The following is a 22,688-nucleotide window of genomic DNA, read 5'->3' as shown; positions in this document are numbered from 1 at the left end:
TTTGGGGAGCATCTGAAGAGCCACAGGGCTCCCACCTTAATTCCCATCCTGAGAGTTCTGGGAGCCCGCCTGCCTTTCTAGGAGTCACTGATGAAAGTCTAGGACACTTTCAACTCAGAATCCTGTCACACTGCTGTTGTTTCCTTTCCTCTTTCCTGCCCTTGGGTCCTGGGAATGCTACTGCTTTGATGACTCCATGGCCTAAGGGCAGCTGTTTCTTGAGCTGTTGTGAGATGGTTCATTCTTGGCCCTGGCTATCTTAGAAAGCCTGATGGCAATCCTGGAAGGATTTATACTTCCTTTTGTGAGTTTGGTGGGGAAGGGCAGGGGATATATTGTAATAAAAAGAGTATATATAAATATATCTATATATAACACGACAGAAATAAATCTGCAAGAGGTCTATCTACAAAAAAAAAAAAAGATTAATGTAAAGGAGGGTCACAAGACCCTTAGTTATACCATCTCATCCTTTTCCTTCTTCGGTGGTATAGTTGCATAATATAAGCTCTTAACTGTCTAAAAGCACACGAAGAGGGGGAAAAAAAGAAGGGAAACAAAGGCATGGCTAATAACAAAATAAAGATGGCCAATTCGTAAATAACTGAGATTTGCCTATAGTTAGACAAAGCAAATTCACATGTTGATTTTTATTCCATAGTCAGTCACTTAAGTTTTCATTTTACCTTCTCTGTTGTTACAAAATAAGCTGAGCTACCGACTATAGAAATTGTTCTTTCCTTCTGGAGGCTAGATAGGTGAGACTCTCATTACAATTGTCACAATCTATCTACCTCCCTTATTTACCCATACAAATACTTATATTAACAGAAGATGTCAGAACTGAAAGGGACCTCATATCAATAGGTATCAATTCCCCTTTTCTTTAAAAAAATTAATTTGTTTATTTATTTATTTATGGCTGTGTTGGGTCTTCATTTCTGTGCGAGGGCTTTCTCTAGTTGCGGCAAGTGGGGGCCACTCTTCATCGCGGTGCGCGGGCCTCTCACCATCGCGGCCTCACTTGTTGCAGAGCACAGGCTCCAGACGCGCAGGCTCAGTAATTGTGACTCACGGGCCTAGTTGCTCCGCGGCATGTGGGATCCTCCCAGACCAGGGCTCGAACCCGTGTCCCCTGCATTAGCAGGCAGACTCTCAACCACTGCGCCACCAGGGAAGCACCCCCCCCCCTTTTATGAAGAGGAAACTAAGGTTCAGAGAGGTGAAAAGAGGCAGCATGCCAAAAAACACAACTCAAATTAATAGGAGAGCTGAGACATGAACCCAATTTCCTGAGTCCAGACCCAATGAGTATTGTTTCCATTACATGATACGGCCCTGACAGTGTCACTCACTGATCCACCCCTAATTGATAATGTGGCCATTCAATGGTTAGCAGCGTAAATAAGAAGAATCCCCAAACCTCTGGTTGTTTGCAGATGGTCGCCAGAGAACCATGATGACAAAGAGGATCATGGAGAACAGCAACCGCCAGATGGCATCATCCACCCACAGCTCCCGCCAATCCTACCAAAAGGGGAAAAAATACACTTATATACATTATCTTAACCCTTTGTTCGCAAAGCCCTTTGCATAGAACAAGAACTATTTGTTTATTCATTCAACTTATATTTACTATGGGCCTGCTATATGCTAACAAGCACTGCGCCAAGCACAAAGTGAATGAACCTAATTTCTTCCCTTGTAGTGATTACCATTGTTAAAGAAAAGGCACTAACCAAACAGAGTGCTTGTCAATGCTTCATTATAGCTCTGAGAATCTTTAGGGAAGGGTTTTTATATAAGGTAAGAGAAAGTAACATCAGGTTGTTATTTTTTTATACTTTTCATTTTCATTTCTTTAGTTTTACCAGAACAGAGCCTTAGTTGCCTCCAAAGAAATGCTACTGACCAGTCTTTGTGCTCAGATCTTAAGGACATGGTTTTTACTCAGATTAGCATTATTCACACATACTTAATGTTTAAGACTCTGGATTTCTTATTTGAGAATTTTTAGTTAAAGCCAAGATTGGGTTATGACAGACTGTGGTTATCACTTATAAAATTCTCTTGAACTACTAGTATATATAGTATATGATACATATAGAATACTCAGGAGGAGAGAAGCATTCTAACCCTCAGAGTGGAGACCTAACTCTAATTTTTTATAAGGTACAAACCTTACCACTGTCATCAACATCATTGTCTGTGTGTAACAAACAGTACACTATTCCTAAATGCATGTGTTTGTTAACTCACCGACTGACAAGTCACTATCCTGAACTTCATGGTTGTCCAGATGATAAACACAATAGATGCTAAGAGGAAATATAAAACCTGGTCAGTATGAATGTTGGTTTACATCCCCAGTTACATTCTCCAATTCTGGTTAAGTGGAATCCCCCACATCCCTAACCACCAAACATCACCGTCACTTTCTGTTATTTTAACATATTTATTCAATACAAATTTACTTAACTACTCTATACAAGGCCCATGTACTCTTGTCAAACCTTTCTGTACTTAAAGAATAGTTTTGTTTACTATCTGGCTACTTCAGTAACCCTGAGAATTGGAAATGAAGTTATTGGAAATGTGGCTTTTCCCAGCAATATCAATAATACAATTTTTCCCCTTCCTTTATCCTTAGTATAGTAATGCTCATTTTTCTTTAGCTGGTCAGATGGGAAAAAAAAGGCTGATAAAATGACTGCAAGACAAACACAACTGTTGGTTCCAATCACAGGCCAGACTTCACTTTTCCTGCTACAAGGGCCAAAAGGCAGAAAATAAGCCTACTTTGGCTATGGTCTACCTAATATCTATATTTTATGCATGCTTAGTAACATACGTACAAGGAGTATAATGGCAACGTACCCTGACCTAAAATTCTATAGCTATTTAATAAAACCAAATAAGCAAGTATTAATGTCTTCTAAAAGGAATCTGAATGCTCTATGGCACTCAAGCTAACTTGCTTCAAGAAAAAGAATGGAGACAGGATAGAGATATACTAACAGCTGAATTAATTTTCATCTATTATACTTAAACTAAATGGTTCTCAATCTTTTCTGAACCACAGACCCCTTTGAGAATGACAAAAGCTAAAGACCACTTCCCCAAGTAAAATGCACAAAACTTTTCTATGTAATTTTACAGAGCCCACCTATAACCTCTCAGGTTAAGAATCTCTGTTCTAAAAGGATCACATTTAAACATCAGGAAGAAAGTCCCCGACTTACCTGCCACTGCCAAGATAAGTGTGTTGGTGAAATGTCGGTACAAAGAGAGTTTTACAATGTTCCTCCGAAGTTTTAATAGCTTCATTGTTTGAGTCAGGCTAATAAATATGTGTTTGAAGGTCAAGGAAATCAACATTCAGAAAAACCATAAGCTATTAAATTAATCCTCGTTTCTGAGGATCTGGGGTCATAATGATAGAGCTATGGATCCCAGAGGCCTTACAGCTCTCTTATTCTCAATCTCACAACCACCCCAAGCCTCACCATGATTAATAAGAAAGTCTTCATTTTCAATGAGATACTGAAGAGAAGACAGAGCCAGGATAAAATGAGAATGGAGAAAAATAAGAAGAAAAAAGAAAAGAGGAAAATATTAAAAAGAGAAATAAAGACAGGAAGCAGCTTTCTAGAGAAACAAAAAGAAAAAAGAAAAAGAAAGACAAATGGAAGAAAATGAAATGAAAATGAGTAACAGGTAAGGGAAGAGAAGTTAGCATTATCTTCTCTCTTCCTTTAAGGTAGGTAGCTCTGTTCTCACTGTCCCAGCTAATCCAGTCTAGGGTCATAAATACACTTATGCCTACAACCTTCCAGAGTTCTACACTTAGACCCCTTGTGCCATATTAAGAGAACTGCCATCAGCTGCCAGATCAATCCTGAATTAAAAGGACAGTACAATTACAATTGGTCGAGTATTCCAGGCAGTTAGGCTCTAAAAGTAATGACTCTCCATTTTCAGAACATTATTCCCAAGCAGAAGTTGCCACAGAAGACAGGAGGGGAATTGATGACTACTGAAGAGGATATCTGCTCTCATGTCCGACTTTCAGAATGAGCAGACACAAAAATCAATGAGGTGGAGCTTGGTCTGTGCTTTGACAAAGACTTATTAACAAGCTGCTACCTAAACACTGGGTTATCTCATTGTTTGGTCCAGCCCCACTTTCCTCTCTCCACTCCTCCCAATATTTATAGAGGTTCACAAAGCACACTTGAAAGATATTGACCTAGAAAAGCTTGACCATTTGAACCAAGAACACTTCAATTTCAAAGATTTCTGATATATGATAATCTACTCAAATTCATAAAATTATTTTGTTTACATTCAGCCTTTTATAACCATCACAGTTTATCAAGACAATAATATTCCACACAGAAGCAAATACACAAAAACCAACACAAATTAAAAAAATAAACCAAAAGGATAAAAGTCCCAAAAGTCAAATCCTTCATCCAATAGGCCAAGTCCCTAATAAACAGTATTTAATTTTAAGAAGCAAGAGAAAAAGATTACTTAAATAGAAATCTGTCTGTTACGTGCTGGTTGGCTTCATCTGTAAACGAATCAATATTTACTTGAAAGAGTGGAAGCCTTCAGACAATCCGAAGTCAGCTTTTGAACAGGGGTATAAAACACTTACCCTGTAAGGGGTTAAACCTGCTAAACCTACATAGAATTTTAAGAGAGTCAAACAACCTTATGTAATCCCCAAACCACATTTTAAGAATCAAAATCTTTTCATAATTTTCAAAGCATTTAATAATTCCTAGAGGCTGAAAGAAATGTCAGGAGCAGGGCGGCCAGTGATTCTAACACTAAGTGGGGTGCACAAATAAGTCCAAAATCAAAGTGAAATGTTCATTAAAAAAAAAAAAAAGGAAAGCCACAAGCTTTTATCTTGTGCTCAGATCACAGTCACCAATTTCTGATGCAATTTTAAAAATTAAAAACAAAAAAACTGCTTACCTGAGGCCTCAGGTTGTTAGACTAAACATACCCTACCTAATCTCAGACTAAGGAGTAATCAATAAAACTGTTAAAAAAAAAAAAAAACCCTTTGCAGAAAGATCAATGGAAACCCATCTCCAAAAGGAGAAAATAGACTGCCATCAAAGAATCCAATGAGAAGGATATCCACCAGCACAGGGCAGTGTCTAGGAAAGCCAAGGGGATAAAGGCCAAGGAAGCAAGATCAGTCTGGGCCTGCAGACAAAGAAAAAGAGGTGGTGAAAAAAAGAGATGTCCAGAGAGGCACAGAAATGAAACCAGCACATGATTCTGCATTTATATAATCATCTGGAGTGGTTTTGCATTTGAACTGAAAGAAAACAAAAAGGAGTAACATTTGGCACCTGCATCACTCTTCCCTTCTGACAAACCATCATGTATAATATACAGCTGTAAGCATTTCACGCAAATTGTTGATTACAATCTCAGTACAATGAAACGTGCTGCTAACTAATAAGGGTTCTTTAATATAGAGTTATAACGTGGTAATAGAGTTCTTAGTACCCTAAGATCCATGGTAGGAAGTGACCACACCAAAAACTTTATGGCAGTATAAGTTCCCATTCCATCCTATCATTTCCCATCATTTTGGTTTTGGCTATAAGTCCTGAAGACCCTTCTCATATTTAAAATTACTGCATCATTAATATACTAAGAATTATTGATTTCTGGAATTGTAATATACAATGTATTTTTATGAAAAAGAGCTCACCTCAAAATAAGATGTAAGGCAAGTATCTATCCCCAAAACTATGCTGCTTGCTTTCATAACGTTTAAGATGCTATTTATTTAACTCTAACTACCCAATCACCAGGGCATTACTGAAAGGATATCCATAAAATAATACAGGCATCAATTGCTGAGAGGGCCAGGTTTACTATCAAAGCCAAGGGATAAGAAAAATACTACAGCAGCAGAAGAAAGAAAATGAAATTGACAGGTGGTTAAAGTTGCTGAAAGTCTAAGGAAATTACATACAGAGGACAGTGTGGTTTGAAAACCAAATTTGCATCCATAAAGTGTTTCATTTAAGGGGCAATTTGTTGCAAAACTTACTGAGCCCAGTTTAATTGAGAGAAAAGTTGACAGCATTTACCATGTTGAATCTAACAAGTTATTGCAGAGAGAAATTTTTAAATAAATAGGAAAATAACTGGAATGACCTAGGGAGGCCCACTTCTTCACATTAATCCAGCTCTAACATAAATTTCTTTATCACCTATGTCTCAGTGCTTTGGTTTCCTTCCCTAACAAAAGGCATAATTATGTAATTGTAAATAATTATGTAAAATATAATCAGTTGAATTTTAAGAAAGCCTCCAAAATGCAAGTGCTGGTTAAGCAAAGAGCACTGTCACTTTAAAACAAAAACCAGATTAACCAGCAAGTGCATGATTACAATGTTTGTCACTTAGGCAAGAATGGAGCCAGCTGCTCCACTGCTGCTTCCCACCGGGGAATTAGTAAATAAGCAGTAATCTGGGGACAGGTGGGAAAGCGTTCATTCCCCATCACACATTAAATTTATGAAGCTCTAATAGATAGATTAAAAAGAAAAAATGAATTATACAGACGTTTGGTAAACCAGAGCCCAAAGGTGACTTAGAGGAAATAGTAAAGAAGCCCACAGACATTACCAATTAACCTCCTCAAGACAAAAACTATATATCTGAAATGACCACAAAAATTCTGATTAAGCAATACTGACCCCAGTAACTCTGAGGACCCCTTCCATGCCAGAGAACAAAAGATAAAGGGCTCCTGCTACCACAACCTTGTGAAGAGTGACTCCAAGGCGAGGCCTAAAGAGGAAGCAAAGAAATGAGTACAAATGCAACAAACCCCAAGACAAGCTAAGTAACAGAAACTCATGTTGATTAATGCAGGCCAACAACTTAACAGATATAAGCCAGACATACTTGATTCAGCTGAGAAAAACTCAAACAAACATATGGTCTTAAGTCAAGACAGTGAACGCTAGAACTGGAGATCTGGTCCCTGGTTACTGCATTTTTTTAAAAACTTTTTATTACAGAGAATTTTGAAACATATTCAATAGTATAATGAACCCCTATAAACCCATCATCCAGTCCCAAAAGCCATCAACCTACACAACTAATCCTGCCCCATGCACACCTCATCCACGTCCCATCCTCCCATACTATTCTGAAACAAATCCTAGATCTTACCTTTTATTTATATGTATTTCCGTATGTTTTTAAACAGATATGGACTTTGAAAAAACATAACCACAATATCATTATCAAATCTATAACTGTTAACAATTCCTTAATACAATCAAAATCTTATTAAAACTCATTAAATAGTCTGTTATCAAGCTCAAAATCCAGCAAAATGTGAAAAGTCTGAGTAGCTTCTGTGTCAAGGAGGAAAAATCTTAGATCCTTGATATTCAAAGTACCTCTGAATCAGAATCTACGTTTTAACAATATCCCCAGGTGATTCATTAGTGCATTACAGTATGAGGTGCACTGCCTTAAATCATGTCTACCTAAGCCTTAGCAATGTCTGTTCTTATATTTTGTTATATGCTAGAAAAACTGCAAATGAGCAGGAATTTATTTCCCCAAAGGTGTTATCTTAGAAACCCAGAATACTGCCTGGCATACAGGAGGCAACCACATATGTTAAATGAATAAATACATTTTCAAAGTGAGAACCCCCCATTCCCCTAATCCCATTTAAAGCAAAACTCCTTTAAATGAATGAAAAATTTTAAAAAATTAAAGTCCCCCATTTCTTTAATTCCACTTAAAGCAAAACTCCTTGAAATAATTGTCTATACCTAACTCCAATTCCTCTCCCCCTATTTAAGAGAGAATTCCCCTTATTCTCTCTTAAACTCACTCCAATCAAGCTTTTTGTCCTACCCCTTCATCAAAACTGTTCTCATTTAAGGTCGCTAATATCCTCCATGTAGTTAAATCCAATGATCACTTCTCAATCCTCTTACTTGACACACTTAATCACTCCCCCCTTGAAACAGTGTTCAGCTTTGTCTTCCACTTCACTGGTCACTGCTCAATTTCCTCTGCCCTAATTCTACTTCACCTCATTGACTTCTAAATAATAATAGTCCAAGGGCTCAGTCCTTTGACCTCTTCTCTGTATACACTCACTTCCCTGATGATCACATCCAGTCTTTTTTTTTTTTTTTTTTTTTTTTAGAAATTCACGTTCTTTTATTTATTTATTTATTTATTTATGACTGTGTTGAGTCTTCGTTTCTGTGCGAGGGCTTTCTCTAGTTGCGGCAAGTGGGGACCACTCTTCATCGCGGTGCGCGGGCCTCTCACCATCGCGGCCTCTCTTGTTGCGGAGCACAGGCTCCAGACGCGCAGGCTCAGTAATTGTGGCTCACGGGCCCAGTTGCTCCGTGGCATGTGGGATCTTCCCAGACCAGGGCTTGAACCCGTGTCCCCTGCGTTGGCAGGCAGATTCTCAACCACTGCGCCACCAGGGAAGCCCCACATCCAGTCTTAACGGCTTTAAATAACAGCTACATCCTTATAACTCCCAAATTTATATCTCTGCCTTAATTTCTCCCTCCTACTTCCCTCATTTGGATACCTAACTGAACTCCTAATCCTGCCTCCACTCCAAACTTATTCCATTTAAGATCTTCCTGAACTCAGTAAACGTCAATTCCATCCTTCCACTTGCTTAGATCAAAATAGTTGACATCATCCTTGATTCTAGATCAAAATAGTTGGCATCATCCTTGATTCCTTTTCTCTTTCACATCACACATTTGATCTACCAGCAAAGTCCACTGGCTCTACCTTCAAAATATAAAAGAATCTGACCACATCTTAACATTTCTTCCCCTGGTGTACATATAGCTTCTTCACCGACTTGGATCTTTGCTTAAATGCCAAAGTGAAGCCTTCCTTGGCCACCATATTTACAACTGAAAGTTCCACCTCCTGCCTAGAACTCTATATGCTTCCCCTGCTTTATCTGCTCACTGACACGTCAGATTTTTCACTCACGTATTTTTTTTTACTCACGTATTTTTTGTCTGTGCACCAGTCTGTCCACAAATGTAAACTCCAAGTCTTTTGTTCTCTTGCTGTATCCCTAGGGCCTAGAACAATGTCTAATATATAGAAGGCACTCAAGAATGCTCTTCCCATTAAAAAAATCTGATTTGCAAGAATACTTTGGAAGAGTAAAGTCACAATAAGTTTATTCTAAAAGTTTGATGTTTCAATGTCATTTGCTATACTGCAGGTTTTCCTGCAGATGCTCCTTAAATTCTAAGCAGTAGAATGAAACACTAACATTTTTCCAACTTTTACAAATCCACAGAATTTCAGATACCTTTGATTTCAGGACTATTTCTTATATCGACTCTTTCAGAATTACATTGGAAACCTGAAACACTGTTTCAATTTAATCAGCATTTTAATTTGCTCTTCCATATAGGAAGTTAATACTTACTTGACTATGCCATATCCCAGACTGACTATGATGACCAGGGTTCGAGCCAGTGAGCGTTTAACTGCTGAAAGCAGCTCTGCAAGGATCAGGGCACCTTGCACTGTAAGAAAGAAAAAAGGGGGAAAAAATGCAGTATGTAAACTAGGTTTGGGAAAAGGCACAATTCTAGAACCAGAATGTAGATTTCTAACACTCTTCAGAAGAAGCACTGATATTAGTCCTACTTAAAAAGAATACCTCTTCTGCGATGTTTACAAGTACAAGCTGGTATCACTTAGGGTCTTACTCATGTGGATAGCAATCTGGGTGTGCTCAATTTACCTTCCCTCTTCACCTCCCGCTTCACTAAAACCTCAGCAGAATACCTCACCCTACTTCAACAATTTATAGCATCTAAGGAATATTCCTCCCAGTTTAAAACACTGTGAGGGCTTCCCTGGTGGCGCAGTGGTTAAGAGTCCGCCTGCCAATGCAGGGGACACGGGTTCGTGCCCCGGTCCGGGAAGATCCCACATGCCACGGAGCGGCTAGGCCCGTGAGTCACAACTGCTGAGCCTGCGCGTCTGGAGCCTGTGCTCTGCAACGGGAGAGGCCCGCGCACCACGATGAAGAGTGGCCCCCGCTCGCCGCAACTAGAGAAAGCCCTCGCACAGAAACGAAGACCCAACACAGCTATAAATAAATAAATAAATAAATTTAAAAATGGTCCACATCAAAAAAAAAAAAAAAAAAAACACTGTGAAATATAGCTATATGTAGGAGAGCACAAAACACAACACAGAATTTTCAACTCACTTTCACATCTATTATTTTCAAGCCATTTCAAAGACCAGGGAAAGATCTAATTAGTATATCTTACAACAAGAATTATTAATAATTAAATGGTCTGATGAGAGACAACTGAAGCTATCACAAAAAAACACTTCAGTACGAAACAATTTCTATCACTACCTGTTCACCTTACTAAACCATAAATACCCTCCTATTTTCTCGGTATTACTATATTTTACCAACATCCCCCACCCAGTATCTCTGAAATCAAGGTAGGTCTTACAATCAACGGCATCTTACAATTAAATTAGCAGTATTTACCTTCTTTCTTAGATGCATATAATAATGGTACCTTAAAAATCAACAGCAACTGAGATTCAATAATGATAATAATAGTCCCAAAGTGGCCACTACTGTAGTAACTTCTGTGAGTTTGTTTCAATAAAATTACTCTTAAATAACTGAACCCACAATTTAAGAGATTAAAAACAAAGTCACAATCACAGTGATTCTGCTTAAGTTATTCTAATAATTAAGTAACTGCAAAGTTACAGCTACTTAATGACTGCTGACCTTAGGAAAATTGTCTTAAGTTTCACCTGTCAATCACTAACAAACTGGCAAACATTTTTTGGTCACATACCAGATTCTCCTTTGTATCGGATGTTCTGATATTCTGCATAGAAGACAGCTTTCTCGAGCATTCCCAGGAAGATGACAGCGCCAATCCAAAACTGAATTCTCAGGAGATCTCTCCAATAGCAAGCAGACCATGCCAGCCACAGAACACCAAATAGGACATATACAATACACATCACCATGAAAAACTGTCATCCAAGTGGGTAAAAGGGAAAAAGAAGGATTAGGGCCAAGAGCCAATTTAGAATCAATACACAGTCTTAACATATTGTAAAAAATATACATACTACACCTTCTATCTTAAAAATTATTTTATTTCTTTGAAGTTCAATACTAAGATGAAAAAACTGTCTCCTCTCGGGCAGAGAGAGACAACCTAAGAGTCTCCCTTAGAGAGTGACCGCTCTTTTGTATTAAAAGAGTTTTTTCGGCTCACAATCTAAAATTATTTAAATGAAGACAATGAGAGGAAAAAAGGCACGGCAGGGTTAAGATACAGCTGAAGGCAAGGAAACACAACAGAGCGGGAAAACTATAAAAGCACAAGGAAAAAGAAAAAAAACCCACAAACAAAAGAAATCTGAAAACAGATTAAGGATGTTCTCAGACACACAGACTGAAAAGGAGAAAGTGTCATCATTTACTCATCCTAAGTGGGATCAGAAACTATAGGGTTTTGAGAAGTACCCCATTTTGGATCCTAGAGAGGATATGAGAGGTGAAATGACCTTTGAGGTACTTTCCAACTCTAAAATTCCACAAGTCACTGACTTCATTTTACACATGAGAAAATGAGGCACAGAGGGGTTCACTGACACTTCCAAGATCACATTCTAGTAGGAAGTAAGTACAGAACCACAAGCATTATTTTCTGAACTGTTGAGGAACAAGTCTTTAATACTGCCACAAAACATGGACAATCTTTCAAGCTAAACTCATTTAATGTTGAGGTTAAAGAATATAAGTTCACTTACAATCATCAATGGGTATTCTTCAAGCGTGAGGTATTCATAGGGACCTTTCACTTCAACAGTCACTGCCAAAACACAGTCCTCAGAATTAATGTAAAGAATGAAAAAATTAAACAAAAACATTGTCTGATATTTGTTTGATGAAATTAATGAAAACTCCATTGGGTAATTTACTTTTATCCATTTCAATCCTGGTGATTATTACATTTGTAAAGCACTCTGAAATTCATAAAGTGTTCTGATGGTTTGTGCTGTGTCCTGCACAGGTCTCAGCATGACTCTGCTCTAGTCAGTTATCTTAGGTGGAAAAGCCCTTTGTTCCCACACTCACATCCTTTAAAGACTAAGTTGAATGTATTTCCTCCACAAAACCTGGTGAGCTGCCCAAGTGGAACTATTCCCCATCTCCTCTAAATTCCATACATACTTCATGTATGCTTTTTCTTACATCACTAATATGCTTTGAAAAGTAATGGACTTCATTCCTTCATTCTGCCGCCCTCTTTGTTCTTTTCTCTCTCCTTACCTATATTTTCCTACTGCTTTCTTTCTTTCTTTTTTACCTACTATAATTTTATGTGACTTTCATACATTAATATATCATTTTCAGAAGATGCTTAATAATAATGAAGTGTTTAATGAAGCAGAACAAATGACAGTAACAACAAGAATTTGGAAGATTTGCCTTACTGAAGCAAACCTATGACTACTTTAAAATTGTAATTGATAAAACTACTTGGATAAATTTTAAGTATGACTAATAAATAAACTGATTTATCTGAGAAGTGATATCTATCTCCAGAGAGAGACTATTCAACAAAAATTTCCTACTAATTTTTATCAAGCAAAAAGGACATACCATTATTAAAAGTAAATCAGGTCCAATACTTATATGAAGAAAAGGAGCATCCCATAATAGCAATCACAAAAATTTCATAGCTGAACTGGTTAGTAATCTAAACCCTCTTAATTTAATAAAAGAGTAAATAAAATAATTAGTAAATATCTGTCAAATTCTTTGTTGACTCTACAGCAGGGGTCAGCAAAATACAGCACATGGACCAAATCTGGCCATCTATTCCAAAGTTTTATTGGAAAATAGTCACATCCACCTACTTACATACTGTTGATGGCTACATTTACACCACAGTGGCAGAGTTGGGTAGTTGTAGCAGAGAGAACATTTACTATCCGGCACTTTAAGAAAAAGTTGGCTAATCCCTGCTCTATGCTAAAATATAACATACATTTACTGAGCACTTACCATGTGACACACACTATGGAAAATACAGGAGATGGAAAGATGTAAAAGATGTTTTCTGCCATCTAGTGGATTACTATCTTCAGGGGAGAGGGAGTTGGAAAGCAACAGGGAACTGTGCCCCTGAGCCAGACCCAGAAGGATGAGTGTGTATTTTCTATGATGAAGTAAAAAGCCATCCAGGTAGAGGACATTACATGAACAAGGACTGGTGTGAAAATGCATGATATATTTAAAGAACATGTAGTTTGAGACTCCATATGGTACCATACAGTAGCATTTTGACACAAGGCAGCAAAAGGTAAACTGGAACAATTTGTAGAGTTTTATAAGCCTTGCTGCAGAATTGGACATTTTATAGTAACAGGAAGACATCAAAGGTTTTAATGAAGGTAAGAAAGATGATAAAAGTGTTTTAGAGAGAGAATTTTAGGACTTTCACAAGGTGTAGTTAAGTTTTGAGTATCATCTTTTTAGTTCCAAACAACAGATGGACAAAACAAAAACAAAAAAGAGAGGAAACAAAAAGGACATGAGCTCAAAAACAAGATAAACAGCTCCATGTATCAAAACTGAACAAAAACTCAGAACAGTGCATGAGGCTGAATCCATGGTCATGGTGGACTCTGGGCCCCAAAGTATGCTACAGTAGTTGAGCATGCAGCTCCTGTGGAATCACTGAAACTAGTAGGAGTCTAAGATAAAGGGGGACCAGAGCCAGATTTGATGCATGAAGAGCCTGAAGTGGACTGGAGCAAGGTTTCTTCTCCATCTTTTTCAAAGAAAGAAGGTACAAGGTAAATCTTGGCAAATGCTCCTTGAGACTATTACTCATTAGGAAGCCATGCGCCTAGATACAGGAGGATATACATATGTCTTGGGTCTAGAAACTGCCAGGCCACCTCTGGTTTGCCTAGATCTGCTATATTCCATATTACTAAGGAGAATAAGACCCATCTCTGTCTTGGGAATTAAACATTCAATACAAGAATCCATAAAAAACAAAAGTTTAAAATTAAGTCAAATGAAATAAAGATGAAAGTAGAAATTAATGAAATCGACAATGAAATAGGAAAATTAAAACCAAAAGCTGGTTCATTGGGATAAAAATATAGTAAAATAGAATTCTAGAAATATTTTAAAAGTTAAAAAGAGAAGGCACAGAAGCAATATTAAGAATAAAAATAGGGCTTCCCTGGTGGCGCAGTGGTTGAGAGTCCGCCTGCCAATGCAGGGGACACGGGTTCGAGCCCTGGTCTGGGAAGATCCCACATGCCGCGGAGCAACTGGGCCCGTGAGCCACAATTGCTGAGCCTGCGCGTCTGGAGCCTGTGCTCCTCAACAAGAGAGGCCGCGATAGTGAGAGGCCCACGCACCGCGATGAAGAGTGGCCCCCGCTTGCCGCAACTGGAGAAAGCCCTCGCACAGAAACGAAGACCCAACACACCCAAAAATAAATAAAGAAATAAATTTAAAAAAAAAAAAAAAAGAATCTTAAAAAAGAATAAAAATAGATTTTTTTTTTGTAAAGTAATATCATTACTAACTTTATGCCAGCAAATTTGAAATCTTGAATGAAATGGACAATTTCTCAGTGGGAAAAAAAAGAAAAACCCTGATTCAAGGAAAAATAGAAAAACTAAAACTAAAATACTTATTACTATTAAAGAAAATAAATCGGTTGTTGGGACTCCGCTGGTGGTCCAGTGGTAAAGAATCAGCCTTCCAAAGCAGGGGATGTGGGTTCGATCCCTGGTTGAAGAACTAAGATCCCACATGCTGCGGGGCAACTAAGCCCTCGCGCCACAACTACTGAGCCTGCGTGTCTCAACTGGATAGCCCAAGTGCCACAAACTACAGAGCCCATGTGCTCTGGAGCCTGCGTGCCACAACTAGAGAGAAGCCCATGTGCCGCAACGAAAGATCCTGCGTGCCGCAACTAAGACCTGACACAGCCAAAAATAATATAAAGAAAGAAAGAAAGAAAATACATCAGTTGTTTAAAATCCTCATGGCATGGGACTTCCCTGGTTGTCAAGTGGTTAAGACCCCACGCTTCCACTGCAGGGCGATCCCTGGTCGGGGAACTAAGATCCTGCATGCTGCGCAGTGAGCCAAAAAAAAACCCCCAAAAAACAAAAAACCTTCATGAGGGAAAAAAAGAACATCAGGCCAAAACACTATCATAAGTGAGTTCTATCAAACATTCAAGGAATGGATAATTCTATCCTTACAAAATCTGCTCAACAGAATATAAAAACGGGACATTCTCTGATTCATTGTATGAAACTCGCATAACCTGGATGCCAAAACCCATAGAAGACGTACGAGAAATGAAAATCATAGGCCAATCTTACTTTGAACATAAGACAAAAAACTCTAAATAAAATTCTGGAAAATAGAGAGAGAGAGAGAGAGAGAGAGAGAGAGAGAGAGGGAGTGTGTGTGTGTGTGTGTGTCTGTGTGTCTGTGTGTGTGTGTGTGTGTGTGTGTGTCTGTGTGTGTGTGTGTCTGTGTGTGTGTGTGTGTCTGTGTCTGTGTCAAGGCCAAATAGTGGCATCTCAGAAATTCAAGAATGGTTTAACATTAGAAAACCAGTTAATGCAATGCATCACATTAATAGATTAAATGAGGAAATCTATATGATCAATTTAATCAATACACTTAAAGCATTCCATAAAACTGAGTATTCATTCTAAATACTAAAAAAAGAAAAAAGAAAAAAATTCACTTAGTAAACTAAGAATAGAAAGAAATATCCTGAACCAAATAAAGAATATTTTTAAAAATCTACAGTAGGGCTTCCCTGGTGGTGCAGTGGTTGGGAGTCCACCTGCCAATGCAGGGGACACGGGTTTGAGCCCTGCTCCGGGAGGATCCCACATGCCGTGAAGCAACTAAGCCCATGTGCCACAGCTACTGAGCCTGCACTCTATAGCCCAGGAGCCACAACTACTGAGCCTGCGTGCCGTTACTACTGAAGCCCACGTACCTAGAGCCCATGTTCTGCAACAGGAGAGGCCACAGCTATGAGAAGCCCACGCACCACAACAAAAGAGTAGCCCCCGCTCACCGCAACTAGGGAAAGCCCACATGCAGCAACAAAGACCCAATGCAGCCAAAAAATAAATAAAATAAAAATCTTAAAAAAAAAAGACAGGGCTTCCCTGGTGGCGCAGTGGTTGAGAATCTGCCTGCCAATGCAGGGGACACGGGTTCAAGCCCTGGTCTGGGAAGATCCCACATGCCACGGAGCAACCAGGCCCGTGCGCCACAATTACTGAGCCTGCGCATCTGGAGCCTGTGCTCTGCAACAAGAGAGGCCGCGATAGGGAAAGGCCCGCGCACCGCAATGAAGAGTGGCCCCCGCTTGCCACAACTAGAGAAAGCCCTCGCACAGAAACGAAGACCCAACACAGCCAAAAATAAATTAATTAATTAATTAAATAAATTAAAAACAATAAAAAATCTACAGTAAACATCATACTTAATGGTGAAATGTGCTAATATTGCCAATAAAGTCAGGAGCAAGAAAGGATGGCCACCATCACTGTTTCTATTCAACATTCTACTTGAGAAAGCAGGGGAGGGAAGAAAACTGTAAGGAGAAGGAAGAAACAAAAAAAGAAACCACAGAAAATAAGATCAATTAGTAAGTTATTGTAAAATTCTAGGTAAGAGATAGATGAATCCCTAAACTGGGCAGCGAAAGTAGAAAGGAGAACACTAAGAAAAATTGAGACATTAAAAAATTATCCAAGTCAATCGATTTAAAAATTTCCAAGTTTTGACTTCATAACTAAGTTTTAACAAGTCTACTGAGAACATAATACTAATTGAAAATTTTAAAAGCAGGAGGATCAAATGAAGGAAAATGAAATCTAGTATCTATAATACATAATAAGAAAGCATACGTGAAGTGCCTATCACATACATATTGAATGCAGAAAAATGTTAATTTCTCTCCCTCAATTTTTCTACTTGACAACATTCTTAATTTATTATTCCCTCTTTTTTTTTTTGGCTGCTCTGCGCAGGCTTGTGGGATCTTAGTTCCCTGACAAGGGATCGAACCTGTACCCTCTGCAGTGGAAGCATGGAGTCCTAACCACTGGATGGCCATGGAATTCCCCTTATTATTACCTCTTTAAAGCAATTTTACACTACCCACCATGCGACACAGCTGGATAACAGTAATACAAATGATAAAAAGAAACAAAATGTACTTACTGGTAAAAAGATTACTTAGTGAATTTTCTTTTGATGATTCTTTGGAGGGTGAAATGCCAACATGTACAATAAAAATGTATGGTGCATCTTGCCAAGTTTTCAAGGGCTCATGCATTACCTAGAGAAGAAAGAAGACATCAAATCTCCCAATCTTAAGAATTAAGAACACAGGTTGGCGGGAGGGGGGTGAGGAATTGGGAGATGGGGATTGACACATATACACTATTGATACTATGTATAAGACAGATAACTAATGAGAACATACTGTATAGCACAGGGAACTCTATTTAATGCACTGTGGTGACCTAAATGGGAAGGAAATACAAAAAAGAGGGGATATATGTATATGTATAGCTGATTCATTTTGCTGTACAGCAGAAACTAACAAAACATTGTAAAGCAACTATAATCCAATAAAAATTAATTAAAAAAATACAAAGTGGCAAAAAAAAAACCCACAGGTTAATTACACAATATGAATATTTCGTTCCAGAATGTGCCCAGAAACTTCGTTGAGTCCTTCACTTTTACTCATTAAAACAGTTGCCAAAACAAACAGGCCTACAGTGTATACAATAAAGTAGGTTAGATTATAAATTACTAAAAGGCAGGACATCTTATATTTTGTTATACACAAAAATCTCATGTTTAACTTTTTTTTTTTTAAACAAGGAAAACCTCAATTTAAATCCCTAAAATGAAACTCTACTTAAGCCATGCTAAGATGCTAGGTTATATTTTACACAGATATCCCAAACAAACTAAAGAAATTTAATTTAAATCACCTGGAAAAAACCACCCATGATGACCTCGGTGAATTATAAACACCAGTTCCTGAATCTAATTCCCTTTGTTCAATGCCCTTCCCAAGACCACCACAATTTCTGCTAACAAGGTCTCACATTTATATCAAAAATTTAATCTTGGCTGGGCTATATGGAAAGCAAGAGTCACTGTCCCCCAAAGTCAAGAAAGTAGAATAAATAGTCTCCATGTTTATGGAACTGGTTACCTGATCCAAAGCCAGTTAGTCTGTGCACAGCCCTAGCAAAAAGCCATCAAAGGGTGTGTTGCCTTAAATGCTAGATGGACTATGGACCTTCACAAAAGCAAGACTAAAACAGAAAGACAAGGGAGATGAACATAGAAAATGTTTGGCTGCTTCTTCCTCATGTCTGAAAGGAGGCACTACTATTTAGACTTGCAATTTATTACTTTCTGGTCTTAAAAGGAACTTTTATCCAGAGACCTCTGGGTAAGCGTCACTGATCTATGAAACCCCTCAAAGTGGATAATAGATTCTGCGTTTTCCTAGGGAGCCACAGCTTTTCTCAAATGCTAAAATTATCCTACAACCCAAGAAAATTCTGAACAAGAGTTCAAAAATTATATTCCATGACACAAATTCAAAGTGTCAAAACAAAGCAGATTAAATGATTCTTCAGCTTTACATTTACTAGGTTATCTTAGTAACTTAAGGACATAAATGTCATGTTGAATCATACGTTGATTTACCTCTGCCTGATAGTCTCTTTCTGACAAAATTCAGGGGCACTTTGTGAGAAAACTGTACATATTCAAAGTTACAGGTACATCATGTCCTATTTATCCACTGAACCTCTCCTGAACTTAACTGTTCATTAACCGGTAAAACTTTGGTATAATAAGTTGCTCTGCTATAAATTTTACATATCTTAAAAACTACCTCTTACAAATCTCAAAGGGACTGATTCTCATATTCCAAGATTTGATAAAGTTTGCACTTAACTCTGAAATATAGATATTCTGACCCTGTAAAAATAATATTCATAGGCTAGGCACTCTGTTAAGCATGTAATATTTATTACTTTCTTTAATTCTCACAACAATCCTATCAGATACTATTACTAGCTCCTTCAGTAGGTGAATGGATAAACAAACTGTGGTACATCCAGACAATGAAATATTATTCAGCACTAAAAAGAAATGAACTATCAAGCCACGAGAAGGCATGGAGAAACCTTAAATGCGTTATTACTAAGTGAAAGACACCAATATGAAAAGACTATATATGATCCCAACTATATGACATTCTGGAAGATGCAAAACTATAGAGACAGTAAAAAAAAAAAAATCAGTGATTGCCCGGGGCTTGGGGATAGGGAGGGATGAATAACTGGAGCATAGGGGATTTTTAAGGCAATGAAACTCTTCTGTATGATATTATAATGGTGTTTATCTGTCATTTAATACTTCTTAAAACCCAAAGAATGTACAACACAAAGAACTAACCCTAATGTAAACTACAGACTTCGGTTGATAATGATGTGTCAATGATGGCTCATCAATTGTAACAAGTGTACCACACTGGTGTAGGATGCTGATGGGGTGGGAGTGTGAGTGTGCATCTGTGGAGGTGGTATGTGGGAACGCTCTGTGCTTTTTGCTCAATTTTGTTGTGAACCTAAAACCGCTCCAAAAAATAAAACTTATTAATAGAAAAAAAATTATAATGGTAAACATATCACATTATTCCTTAAATCAAACCAGAAAACTCAGTTAATCAAGATATTAAATCTTTTCTTAGGGGAAGGGACAGAGAGAGGCCCTTTCCTCTAAAAAACATGTTTTATCAGAGTTTTAATAAAAGGGGGTAGAGGTACTGAACTTATTAGTATTCTTTAAATAGGATTATAAAGTATTCTCTTAGGCTCAATTTCAGGAAGAATAATCAAAGGACAGATAATTCTTTGACTTCTTTTGACTATAAACAGACTAAATATTTCTAAACATTACTTGTGATATTCAACAGGGTCATCTTTTCAGCCAGCTTTAATCACTGGGAACAGGGCTCAAGCCTTCAGTAGAACTTAAAAGTATGCTATGCACAGAAGACCACTGAATAAAGCACAATTACAAATAGCCAATATGCATGTAAATGGATATTCAGCATCAACAATTATTGTTTAATACAATTTACAAAAATTTAACCTGAAAAACTGCATAAATCTGTTTTAAATTATAATAGCCATTGTTTGTGAGGAACGAGGGAAACGCAATCTTACTTTCTTGGGACCACAAATCACTACTTGTCTCCAGAGCACTTTGACAAAACATTACAAAAGAATTTATAAATTGTGCATATACTTGGACCCAACAGTTCCACCTCTAGGAATTTAGGCTAAAGAAAATATTATAAATGTGCACAAAGATACAGCTAGACACTATGAACATGATCCTATCCATAACAGTGAAAATTTGGAAGCAACCCAATGTACATCAACTGGGAGTTAATTATAAAAATCATGGTAAAATAGTAAGCAGCCCAAGAGAGGCCTGAGTAGGCCCTAACTGCTCACCCCGACTGATCTTAAGGCTCTGTACAAGAAGGAAGTAAAAGTTAAAACAGAGTTTTAAATTGTGAAAGAAGCCAGACACAGGCCACAAATTGTACAATTCCATTTATATGAAGTGAACAGAACAGGCAAATCCACAGAAACAGAAAGAATAGTGTTTGCCTAGAGCTGGGGGAACAGTGGAATGAGGAGTGACGGCTAATGACGGCATGGTTAGTTTTTGGGGTGATGAAGATGTTCTGGAATTAGACAGTGATTGGTGGTCGCACAACTAAAACCTCTTACTTGTACATTTTAAAAGGGTAAATTTTGAGATATACTCTTCCAATTATATTCTATCACAAGATTTTACGTGGAGTTTAAGGTTCTTCCTTAAAAGTTTCTTACTATTTACAAATAATATTTATACGGTGATAATTACAAAACAATACAGACTGATTGTAGCAAACATGAAAAAGAGAAAACATAAAAAAGAAAATAAAAATCACTCACAATATCATCCAGATATAACCACTATTAACATTTTGGTGTATAACTTCCATTCTTAAGTTTCTTTTTAAATGTAAGCATAAGATAAGAATTTAAAATAAACAAACATAAGAACACTAAAATGTGTTCAATGCCCTAAATTCCCTATCACACTTACAGTTTTGTCTCCAGTAAAGGTAAGATTTGTTCCATTCTCCTTGGCCTTCAAACAAACACACACACAAAAAAGAAAATTAATTCAGAATTTCTACTTTACTCTCAGAAATATATAAAAAGGAAAACAATTACCTCCTGTTTTTCTCCTAAAAGAGGCAATCGATGCACGAAATCCCCAGAAAAACTCTATGAAAGAAATAGAAAACTAAAATTAAAGATGTATAACAGCAAAAGAAAAGCATAGCTCAAAATCCACAGAAACAGGGCTTCCCTGGTGGTGCAGTGGTTGAGAATCTGCCTAATGCAGGGGACACGGGTTCGAGCCCTGGTCTGGGAAGATCCCACATGCTGCGGAGCAACTAGGCCCGTGAGCCACAGCTGCTGAGCCTGCGCGTCTGGAGCCTGTGCCCCGCAACGGAGTGGCTGCGATAGTGAAAGGCCCGCACACCACGGTGAAGAGTGGCCCCCGCTTGCCGCAACTAGAGAAAGCCCTCGCATGAAACGAAGACCCAACACAGCCAAAAATAAATAAAATAAATAAATAAATAAAGTAGCTATTAATTTAAAAAAAAAATCTACAGAAAGTTAAAGCAAAACATATTATAAAAGTAAACATAATAATACGGCATTAACAGACAAAATACTTCCAATTAACCACAAACAAGTGAATAAAACCTTGCTAGAAACTAAAAAATAGTATCAAACCAAACTGGCCACTCAATTTTTCTATAAGATTATAGATATTGTCATTCTTGACAAAACCTTAGACAGAAAACATACAAGTAGGATAAATGGATGTCACAGTTCCCTGAATTTCTACAGATGAGGAAAATGTGGCTCAAAGCTATAAAGCTTTAGATACAGAAATGGGATCTGAACCTAAGATTCCTAACTCTGAGGTCCACTGCTCCTTCCATCACAACACATGCCACGCCTGTAAAAAAAACCTCCACTAATTACCTTTCTTACCAGTTATCAGCAAAGGAGGCATTATCCTTCCTGAGTAATTAGGGCATGTATTTCAACTGTACATTAGACTGGAAGAGGAAACCTTATGAAGAGGGGTTTATGCCAAAACCCTGGAAAGCTTATAGCAGATCTAAAAGTAGTGAACCTTGGGCAACAATATACAACAGGTAACTTTCCACAATCAAATCCAAGAAAGGTCAACCAATCCTCCTAGCCTGGGGGATAAATTTGGAAAACCAACAGAAAACCCCCTACTCAACATCACATTGTGCCTAGCTTTCTTTTTCTACCATACTTCCACTATTTTAAAGCTATTTTCTTTTTATCCAAGGTCATAAAATCTACGGTATGACAAGAACACAACCCTTGTA

At 37.8% G+C, this 22,688-nt stretch overlaps 1 protein-coding gene across 4 annotated transcripts in view; it reads right to left on the bottom strand.

Annotated features, from left to right (window-relative positions):
* TMEM87A (transmembrane protein 87A) overlaps window positions 1–22,688 on the bottom strand; it is a 44,763-nt gene that overhangs the window by 12,137 nt on the left and 9,938 nt on the right. For 2 of the 4 annotated variants that reach the window (XM_007173619.2, XM_007173617.2), the window contains exons 5-15: window positions 21,481–21,534; window positions 21,350–21,394; window positions 17,369–17,486; window positions 11,881–11,942; window positions 10,911–11,094; window positions 9,497–9,596; window positions 6,741–6,834; window positions 5,158–5,226; window positions 3,243–3,351; window positions 2,260–2,318; window positions 1,424–1,527 (exon numbers count right to left, since the gene is read on the bottom strand). In XM_007173619.2, the coding sequence (XP_007173681.1) occupies window positions 1,424–1,527; window positions 2,260–2,318; window positions 3,243–3,351; window positions 5,158–5,226; window positions 6,741–6,834; window positions 9,497–9,596; window positions 10,911–11,094; window positions 11,881–11,942; window positions 17,369–17,486; window positions 21,350–21,394; window positions 21,481–21,534 (998 nt within the window). Of the gene's footprint in view, window positions 1–1,423; window positions 1,528–2,259; window positions 2,319–3,242; window positions 3,352–5,157; window positions 5,227–5,865; window positions 5,938–6,740; window positions 6,835–8,527; window positions 9,141–9,496; window positions 9,597–10,910; window positions 11,095–11,880; window positions 11,943–17,368; window positions 17,487–21,349; window positions 21,395–21,480; window positions 21,535–22,688 lie in introns of those variants that run through there. The other 2 variants (XM_007173616.3, XM_057544759.1) reach the window with 2 other exon arrangements.

Source organism: Balaenoptera acutorostrata, chromosome 3 (genome assembly GCF_949987535.1).
Source record: "Balaenoptera acutorostrata chromosome 3, mBalAcu1.1, whole genome shotgun sequence".
NCBI classification, from domain to species: Eukaryota; Metazoa; Chordata; class Mammalia; order Artiodactyla; family Balaenopteridae; genus Balaenoptera; species Balaenoptera acutorostrata.
Note: the sequence above shows the minus strand (reverse complement) of the source record. Positions and strands in the feature narration are given on the sequence as shown.